At 44.6% G+C, this 10,081-nt stretch overlaps 1 protein-coding gene across 1 annotated transcript in view; it reads left to right on the plus strand.

The window, feature by feature from the left end:
• itfg1 (integrin alpha FG-GAP repeat containing 1) overlaps positions 1-9,834 on the plus strand; it is a 135,988-nt gene extending 126,154 nt beyond the window's left edge. Inside the window, exons 16-18 of the mRNA XM_056412229.1 lie at positions 1,903-1,985; positions 2,733-2,850; positions 8,681-9,834. Coding sequence (XP_056268204.1) covers positions 1,903-1,985; positions 2,733-2,850; positions 8,681-8,740 — 261 coding nt within the window. The 3' untranslated portion in view covers positions 8,741-9,834. The remainder of the gene's footprint in view (positions 1-1,902; positions 1,986-2,732; positions 2,851-8,680) is intronic.
• The last annotated feature ends 247 nt before the right edge of the window (positions 9,835-10,081 follow it).

Below are 10,081 nucleotides of genomic sequence, written 5' to 3' on the forward strand. Positions count from 1 at the left end.
CTCTCTTTTATTACCCCACACCTCCTCTTCCTTTCTCTCTCTGTGAGTCTATCTCCTCCCATTCACTTATCTTCCACCAGGGACTCCCTTTGCTGCTCAAAGTAGTTTACTTCTCTAATCAGTCCCCTACTTGTCCCCCCCCCCCCCTCTCTCTCTCTCTCTCTCTCTCTCTCTCTCTCTCTCTCTCTCTCTCTCTCTCTCTGTCTCCCTCACCCTCCATCTCTGTAGTTGTCTCCCCTGAGTGACTCTCTCTGAAGACTTGGGATCACTTTTCTCTTCCAAACAGCCAGTTCGGATCCGCTCCCAGGCGGAGGCGGAGGCTGACTCGTCTCCAGCTCTGCTCCCCCGATGGGGGCGCTTTCCAAGAGCTAAGCGACAATGCCTGATGGCGAGAATGTCCTCGTTATGTGAAGAACGCCGCCGTTTGTTGCGCGCGTATTCAACATAGCTGTGAGATGTAGCTCCTCTCTACTGATGAAGAAACGGAGAGCCGCAATTAAAGAGCAGCGGCATTTCCAGATTCTGCCAAATGCAGGAATGGGAATTCCTCAATGCTACAAGTGGGATTAGAGCTTTGACTTCATTAATGAGCTGCCCCTTCCCTTGTTTATCTGGCTGAACACTTCACTCCTAATGAGCCTGAGCTACAACAGGACGCGAGACAAAATAGGACTTAGCAGGCAGGGAAAAAGAGAGACAACAGAAAGTGTTGATGACGCTTCCTGGTTCATACAGTCTGAGGTCAGACGTCCTCGTTGGGTGTTGTGCCTCAAGGCGGCAAAGTACTCAAAATGAAACTCAGAACTTGGGCAAAGTCAAATCGCTGTCAAACACAGCCCTGCCGTCAAATGTTTTTCGGCTCACTGCAACTTGAGAACTGATGGTGAACTCCTCGTCTGAAGAGCCGCTGCACGCCGACCCCCCCGACGTCCTCTCACATTGTCGAGCTGTACCTGGACAGACACAAACGGGACGCGAGTCAGACACATGCAGCCCAAAGAGTGAAGCCACAGGACGAGAAAAGACGAAGCATGTTGACGGACACTGGGGTCATGGCGTGTTGTTCTGCAGACGGACGAAGTCTCTCGCAAGAGCGCCCGGCATTAGAAATACGTAATCACGCTGCCGATGTCCACGCAGACACGCACACGCTGGGAAAGAAACCGGTGTTGCTCCCCACAGTCATCTATTACATGTAGCAGGTTGTCTGTGTATTTAACGCACAGCTTAAAATAGCTGCTCCACAGCAGCTCAGGAAAACCATGGGACCCAGAGGACCTGACATGCATCTTGAGAGTGCGTCTGTCTCTGGGAATCTGTGTCTCAATGGTGGCCAAATGAATGCATGCGCGGAATGGCCTACATATTTTACATAAATTACAATATGGCCTGAGCACATTTCTCATAAATTGTAGAATATGTACAGAATTTTTAAACTGTAGATGTTGACTAACTTTTGAAACTACTATCTTACCATACCCACCTGTTCTGTTAAATGTGCTCTGAGACCATGAGCAGAGGTTTCTGTTGGTTTTAATTTGACTTATCTACAGATTAACACACACAGTTTACAATATTTCAGCTGGAAATGAAGCCATCCACTATTCAAGTTACTATTGAATTTATTTAAATTAAATTTAGGAGCATCAGATACAGAAATACTTTTTGTAATATACTGTAGGGGCAAACGTTGAACTGTTAAGTTGTTTTTGATGAAATTGTTTATGGCACATTTTTGTGCTGGTGTGTTTCTGCTCTATATACACACCGACTTTCTCTCAGTGCCACTGGTTGAAATTCTGTTGTTATGGTTTGTCCCGATTTCCTCCCTCTGGCTAGCTTGCACACAGTGTGTTACCGTATATGTGCGACCCAGTTCAAGCGTTTCATGTGTCTTTTCAGGAAATCCGGAAGAAGGAGTGGACGGCCATCATTCCCAACTCTCAGCTCATCGTCATCCCCCTCCCACACGACCAGCCCCGCCGGTACGCAAACAGTTTGAACTCGCGGATCCAGCGCGGCAAAGATGGCTCACAAATGCTCTTTTGCTTGTTCACAGCAGTGTAATTTGCTGGGAGCCCCGTTGACGCTTGTTGCTAAGGATACCATTCAGCGATTTAAGCGCCTCATCTCGAAGGCACTAAACGACATATTCAAGTTAATGTTACGCGACATGGATAGTGTCTTCGTGGTGTTGTCTTTACAAAATAATCTGTTGACACACACACACACAGCATGTGTTCTCATGCTTTCATGTCGTTGTTCACATGTAGCTCAAACCCCGGGAGGAGCTCCAGATGGCTATTCAACACACGCAAACACACGCACCCACATGTGAGCACCCTCCCACATATAACCACACAACACTGCATTTGCCAGCACAGACACACACCTACAAACGCGCCGCCAGTGCGGTTCAACGCGAAAAAGCAGGTGCCTCTGCATCCTTGTCACGCGCAGTCTCAAGCTGGCAGGTTGTGAGATGATGAATTTGATATGTCAAAGCGGTGGAAAGAGAGCACCAGCGCTTCATCCTGTTCGGCTGCGGCAAGAAAGTGAACGAAATGTTCATTTATTTATTTTTTGCGTAATGAGGACATAATTTCAACTAATGTGTGCCATTTGGAAATGACTTTGTTTTTTCTGTCAGATAAAAGGGCATATGGCAAGCGTTTTGTCTCCCTCTCTTTCTTTCTCTCTCTCTCTCTCTCTCTCTCCTATTCTCTCTCCAGTTGGAGCGCTAAGTTGTACCTGACCCCTAGCAACAGTGTGTTGCTGACGGCCATCGCGCTGATCGGAGTGTGCGTCTTCATCCTCGGCATTATTGGCATCCTCCACTGGCAAGAGAAGGTCAGGACACACGCAGACATGTTCACACACAATGGTGTGGTTAACGCCGGCCTTCTTTCTGCCGATTTACTGCTTTAGAGTGCAAGTATGCAAGAGAGAGAGAGCAGATTGGGCAACCAACAGCAGATGGGTCTCACTGTCCCTGTCCTGTCGTCCTCGAGCCTCCCACTGAGAGACATACACACCCTTCTCCCTCCATCCGCCGTCGTCTCTCTCCCTTGGCCTCGACCTGGGAGGACGTTCAGCTGGAATTGCCTGCTTCTGTCCTTTCAGCATGGAGGATCTTCTGTTCATTATTGCTGTAATTACGCCCTCCAGGCGGTCAATGCCTGCTTTCACCAGCGTTCTGTGCTTCCTGCTGGTCCGGTTGTTGTTTCAGACACACACAGAGACACACACACACAAACAGACACCCACCCACACACACAAATAGTGTTTTACAATAATTCTCGCGAATGTACTTTTCCCCTTTTTCCCGTTGACACACTGCTGTACCGCTGTCTGCTGGGCTGAGCGGTGCAGTACGGTGCTGGCATCCGCCCCACGCCATCTGCCGCACGAGTGTGTGAGCGTTTCATGTGTGCCTGTGTGCGTTTATGTGTGTCGTTCACGCAGGATGGCGTGTGTGCATGGTCACACACACAGACACGCTCTAATTGCCCTCTTTTTGTGTGTGTGTGAGTGTGTGTGTGTCTGTTTGTGTGTGTGTGTCTGTCTGTCTGTCTTCTTCCCTCCCACTCAAGAGAAAGTGAGAGGAAGAAAGTAGAATAAAATGCGAATTGGAAAAAAGATAACTTCTCTGGCAGCAGCTGGCAGCGTACTTCACATGAAACCAAATCTGTCATGTTCACAGCGGCAGGATGATGGTTTGAAGCCACGTCTTTGTCTTTGATCGCTCTAATGTACTTCGGCTGACCAGTCAGTCATAAAATAATGTCTTGTTCACTTCCTCTCCGATACAGACAGCTGGTTCTGGGAGTGTTTTATTTTAGTTGTATGTTCTATGTTAAAAATAGAAACCCAGGAGTCTTCTGGATACTTTATTGTGGCTGTTTGTTTATCTTAATGTGTTTGTATAAAGTACTCAGGAGCCCCCGTTTCAGCTGCTGCTCTGGAACAGAAGCTGGTCGTAAGCATGAAGCTGATTCTTAATGGGGGGAAGAAAACATGTGACAGTGAATACACGTGTAACACTGACTTCAGACTGCTGAATGGATGATGCGTTTTCTACCAAACATAATCTTGAGCATCTGTTCCCGTTAGCCGTTCACACAACAGAATTTAATGCTGTTTTGGATGTTTCACATTGAAATGCTCATTAGAATTCATAATTAACTTCTCTCTTCACGTTTGTTGTTGCACACTCGTAGCTTTATATGAAATTATCTAAATTCTCCAACACAATTCCTCATCTTTTCGTCTCCTGCTCGTCCAAGAGTGGTGGAAGTTCGCCAACCTCACCGCTCGTCGCCTCTCGTTGCCTGTGCAGAATAATCCATTTTTAATTTGTCGATTATATTCAATTTGTTGGACTGCCCAACACTATGAAAAGGATATAAAATACAGCCAGTCGTGTACCTGTAGTACATGCATTCACACATGGATGAATGATGATGAGCTTGGGATGGGGTCATGTGGTGTCAGGTCAATCATATAAACCAGGAGAGAGGCAACGGTTGTTCCTCTGGATATGAGTGACATCATATTTAATCCAGAACAAACGCATCAGCTGGTAAAGGGGACGTCTTTACCCAAAGTGTGTCATCAAGGCACACCATGAAAACAAAGTGCTATATGTACTCTTTGGAAGTGAATAAAAGGCTTTAAGGCTCTGATGAAAAAAGAGAACCAGCAATGAGACGCATTAAAAACACATAAATAAGAGAGATGAGCACTTTAATTTAATGCCTATAAAAACAACAACGGGGAGTTCTTTAAATGATTCCTTTCGAGTGCTGTGATCACCTCCGCATATTTTATCACACCTCATCACCATGATAATAACTCCAGTTTAGTTCATGGAATCCATGACTCCGCATCTCTTCTTAGCCGTACAGACGTGAGATATAAACCGGCCTCTCCACCCGAAACATAACAGCCATCCATCAAAACGTTGCCGCTTCCAGTCGAGCGCCGTCGGTCTAAAACTGCTGCAGCAGCTTCGTCTCCATCTGGGGAAGGACAGACGAGACTGACGGCGCTTCATTTGATTAATCACCGAAAGACGCACATCTGGACCGACGGGCAAAACCGTCAGCACCATCCAGAGGGGGGTGTGCTGTGGTGTGGTGTCGCCAACATCCTCCCCCGATATCTCATCTTCTCACACCTATTTTACGGCGGGGCGTCCGCTAAGGTCAGGGCGAACCCGCTGATTGGCATTTCTGCGCCGCCCCCTCCGGTATCTGCTCTTCTCATAACAAAGTCGGGTGGAGGGCGTGCCGACCTGCCCAACAAGCTAACGGGGCTTTTACACATTTCCCGAGAACTTCGGTTACAGACCATGTTGGACCGGGTAGTATTGAGAGATACTGTATGAGTGTTAAAAACCCGTATTAAAGTGCCGCTACAATAACTTTTAATATGGAGATTTGCGGCTCCGCTATTGCCATCGGGGGTCTGTGGGGAAATAACTCCGCTATGTAGGATTCTGGAGCCGCTTTCTGGCAGTGATTACGCAATGTCATATAGTGCCACTCCACGCTGGCAGCTACAGTATAAGGGCGAAGCAAGCGAAGTCTCTTGTAATGAATTACACGTTCCAATGTAAATTATGAATATGTAGCTTTTTGGTGTTGTCAACAATATTGTATTCGATCACATGTACTCCACATTCAAACATTTAGAAAACAACGTATATAGGCTGAAAACGCGATCGGTATTTCATCTAAACTAAATGTTGTCATTCTTTTGGTTATGTTAGCATTCATCTCCGATATCACAATGAATAAAACTATGCAGTCATATTTATGTAAAATCTTTGAATATTCTTACCTTATCGGTTGACATCATTTCTTGGTTTCTGACTTCGTCTGGTCATCAATACAAGTGCATGCGAGGCTGCATCTATCGTAACTGGGTATTTACGACACTGAAGTAAACCTTAAATACCTCCAAAACTGAAGGGGGCGCTAAAAGGGGAAAATTCCATTATGGGGCTTTAAAGCAGAATGTTATCAGTCTACCCGCCTACGAGTCGTCGTCTTCATGCAGGACGTGTATGTTAGACTTAATTCGCAGATATCAGAGCCCAGAGAGACGACGCACGTCGTACCTCACAGTAGCTTTCCACCCGCTTTCAGACAGTCGCGCCGCACCGTCATTAACACCGTGAGATGGAGACAAATCAATGCTCTGCTGCTTCATGGTGAGTCCGGCCTCAGGGGGACAGTTTGGTGTCGTATCCCCTTGATAGTCACTTCGACCGGCCTTCATCAGCAGCACTGCCCAAAGGAACGAACATCACTTCAATCCATCTGCTCCTTAGAAATATGTTGCCTTAAACAAGAAGCAGAGAAAAAAAGAGCACAACATCAATCAATATGAGCCGCGGGGATGTTGGAAGATGGATGAAGACTTTATTACAAATCCAATTTGACAGGATACAAAATCTATATTTTTCAAATGTGTCCATCTTTTGGTTGCAGCAAATTAGTCAACATCGGAGAAGGATCGGCTGTCCTTCAAAAGTCTTTGACTCATGTGCTCCGCTTGGGTTCAGGCATTTCTCAACGCAGCTCAAGCTGCTCTGCTGCGACAGGAAATGCTGAGCGAATGAATCCAAAGAAGAAGATCGTTCCATTCAGACACTTTGATGCCCTCTTTCTCCCCCGTCCTCGGTTCTTCACTGATGTCAACAGGTGTGAACGCAGTATTGACGACACCGTCACCCGTCCAGATGATGTGGACTCTTTATTGGTCAAACGGGAAGAACCGTGCGATGGCGTGCTTCACTGCTTTAGTCCTGTGAGACACTAAAGGAAACGTTAAATCAATCTTTTTGAAAGTTAATAATGTATTTAAGTACAGTTGTGTACAACTTGTACATTGCTTCCTGGATACTTTTTTTCTCCTCTCACAATTCATTTTGTTCCCACTTTGACAGCCATAGTTACAAGTTCCTCTGCGTGTTTACTGTTCTGTATATCCTACTGAATAAAAAACATGTCGTCTATGAAATATGATGCAGGTGAATCCACTGAGGTTACAAAATAGGAGAGCTCCAACTGGGCCACCTCCAGATGGGTCTGCCTTAAAACCGTCTTCACATGCTCTCGTGTAGAAAGAGCCCCGCTGGCTGTGAAAAGAGACTCTCTTTAAATTACAATACAAGAGATGGGGAACAAACTACTCTGTCCTCTTTCTTTGGGAATAATGCAAAGCTCAGCAAAAGCGAATATGAGGCTCAGCGAGGACACATTGGGCCTCGTGCAGGAAGCGGCACGAGAATAAATCTCCTCATTATTCTTTGTAGCACGACTTGTTCTTATCTTTTTAGGACCCGCTGATCTCTGGGATTCGACACTGTTTTCCTGTTTTTTCTCTTCTCTTGGCGAGAGAAAATGTTTTGCGAGTGATCGAGAGCAGTCTGACCGAGATGAGAAAGACATTTTTAAAAAGCATGTTGTCTTCTCAGTGTTTGCACCTGCTAATAACACACAATCACGCCTCCGTTCAACTGATCTTTCAAGTGCAGATTTGAATGGGAGCACATTTGGTGAATCTGAAGTTGACTTCTGTTATATATATTTTTAAATGAAGAGAAAATATAAGAGACATTTGAGGGAATGTTGCCCCATGAGGCCCAATTTTTGTGGTAGAGGGAAATTTGCACTAAAAGAGCCGAACGAGGACTGAGTCATTTGTACTCACACAATCTAAGTATGTGTTGAAACAGACTTGAGTTAAAAGTTTTTTGTTTTTTTTCATTTACAACCAATGAATGAGTTGATGTCGTTACTCATGCAAAAGGAACTCGCCACTGCACTAATCGGCCAGTGGGTCCATTGAAGCACTGCGGCCATGCTGGATGAGTGAACATCACACGTTAGCGCTCTTCACTTTAGTGCCGATTGGTGCTGCTGATGAAGATGCTGCTGATGAAGATGCTGCTGTTCCAGCCTGAAGAGATCGCTGCTGGCACAAACACGTGGATGTACACACCACGGTTCGTTTTGGCGCCTGGATTTAATTTGATTTCATCCCTGCCGTGTCAAAAGAACTTAATGAGTTTTAGTCACACTTTGGTCGTTTGACTTATTAGTTTAGTCTCGCTTTTGTCAATAATACGTCAGTTTCTTTTTTGTTGCGCTTTTTTAATGTTTGTCTGTGAAATATTTACAACATGTTGGAGAGATGAATGAAAAACTGGTCCATAAGTGACGAGGGAGAGATTTAGACAGAGAAAATAAGACTTTACCACTCGGTGATTGTTTTGTGTGATTCCTTTGGGGAGGAAGATTTACACATCTGTCGATTAAATCAACTGATAAGTCGACAAAATCGTGTTGGTGGACTAAGAAATATCTTTGGCCAAGGACAGCCCTAAACTTGAGCTCCACAGTCCTGGATCTTGTTACGTTGGCATTAGCTTACCTTTCAGTGAACATGTGCTGGCCTCCATGTGTTCATGTTTTGTGGTGAATGAGTTTATATCCTCTCCAAGAACCGGGAACGTGAGCTAACGTTGCGAGCCGAGGCCAAGCGTTCCTGAAATGCAGGATGCTGCTTTTTAAATGTGCAACAGATGAAGCGGCTATATCAGGAAGAGGAGATATTGTTGAATGAAGTTAGACCACAAATCCTTGACTCTGTCTGTCTGTGTGTGCAGAAAGCGGACGACCGGGAGAAGAGGCAGGAAGCCCACCGTTTCCATTTCGATGCCATGTGAAGGAGGAGAACTGCATTCTGGGAGAACGTCCTCTCCAAATCGGCCTCGCCCTTCTTCTCCCGTCACACACACACATTTCACTCTGCCTCGTTTTAAGGGCCAATAAACGGATCCTCGTTTGACCCAAAACGTTTCTTTTTTATATTTCGTAGTCCTTCAGTCAGACATGATATATTTATGTTCCATTTTATTTATTCATTCTGGTGTTAGATGTTCAAGAGCTCCAACAAGTCCTAATGGGCAGGGATTATTATAGGATCATTTCAGGAATAAAAATGACACTAAATTCCGTTGAAAAGTCCGACAATTGAGTCCAATATTGTCCATTTTTTGTTTATTCACTGGAAGGGAAACACCTTGGGGACCGGGTGTTAAAAATGTTTAATGTTACTTGAAATCCATGTGTGTTTGTGTTCCTGCCCATTGTCTTTAGTCCAGTTGATTCATTTCTGTCATTTTTCATTTTATTGAAATATAGTAAATAAATTCTTCTGATTTTATGAGCTGTAAAATTACATTGAACAATATTCTGTGATATCAATCTCCGCCTTGCAGCAGCTGCTGTTGGTTGCAAAGTGAACACAATACGGACTCACGTCATGATTCTGTGGAACACGTCTCTGCTAACAATCTCACCCGAAACTAAAATGAAGAACGGCCTTCAGGTCTGCGGAGTGCAAATTCTTTCTTTTTTTCTCAGTTGATCGTATCACAGTGCATCGTGGGAGTGCCAAACAAGAGTTTCTGTGTTGCATCCTGCAAAATGTCTAATGCTACTGCATCGAGGCTCGGCAAACGGTCTCAAAACACGTTTTCCTGTTGAACTGCTGAAGTTGGCGGTCGATTCCAGCTTGTGTCGAGACGTGGTTTTATATTCCGTTGTCTTTTTTTAATCCGGCAAAGTGCTGCAGATATCTCTTTCACTAGAATGAGCCCATGCCTTTGCAAGCTGTTTGCACTTTTAAACTATTAATTAATTGCGGGTTTGTGTAATTTATTTCATTTTGACGATTTGTTTTACAAATGAATGTTCAAGCTACTAAATGTGTTTACTTAATGAGGTTCAGAATAAAGGTTTCTTCTGCTTAAATGAACTCTGTGTGGATTACTTTGTGTATTACTCGACCCGTTGTATTTGTTTCATGTGTGGAATAATAAGATTTTGTCACAAACATTATTCATTGCTTCTAATAATTATCTCCCTGAAATTCCTTTCTGGGAAGACTCCTTGTATATTTTGTAGCTGGGAAGCTCGAGGGACATTTACACTGAAAATAATCATTTTCATATGATTTTATTATCTAAATGCCTAGTGAGTTGAAGCAGCAGTGAAATTAAGCT

Source organism: Pseudoliparis swirei, chromosome 4, assembly GCF_029220125.1.
Source record: "Pseudoliparis swirei isolate HS2019 ecotype Mariana Trench chromosome 4, NWPU_hadal_v1, whole genome shotgun sequence".
Classification (NCBI taxonomy): Eukaryota; Metazoa; Chordata; class Actinopteri; order Perciformes; family Liparidae; genus Pseudoliparis; species Pseudoliparis swirei.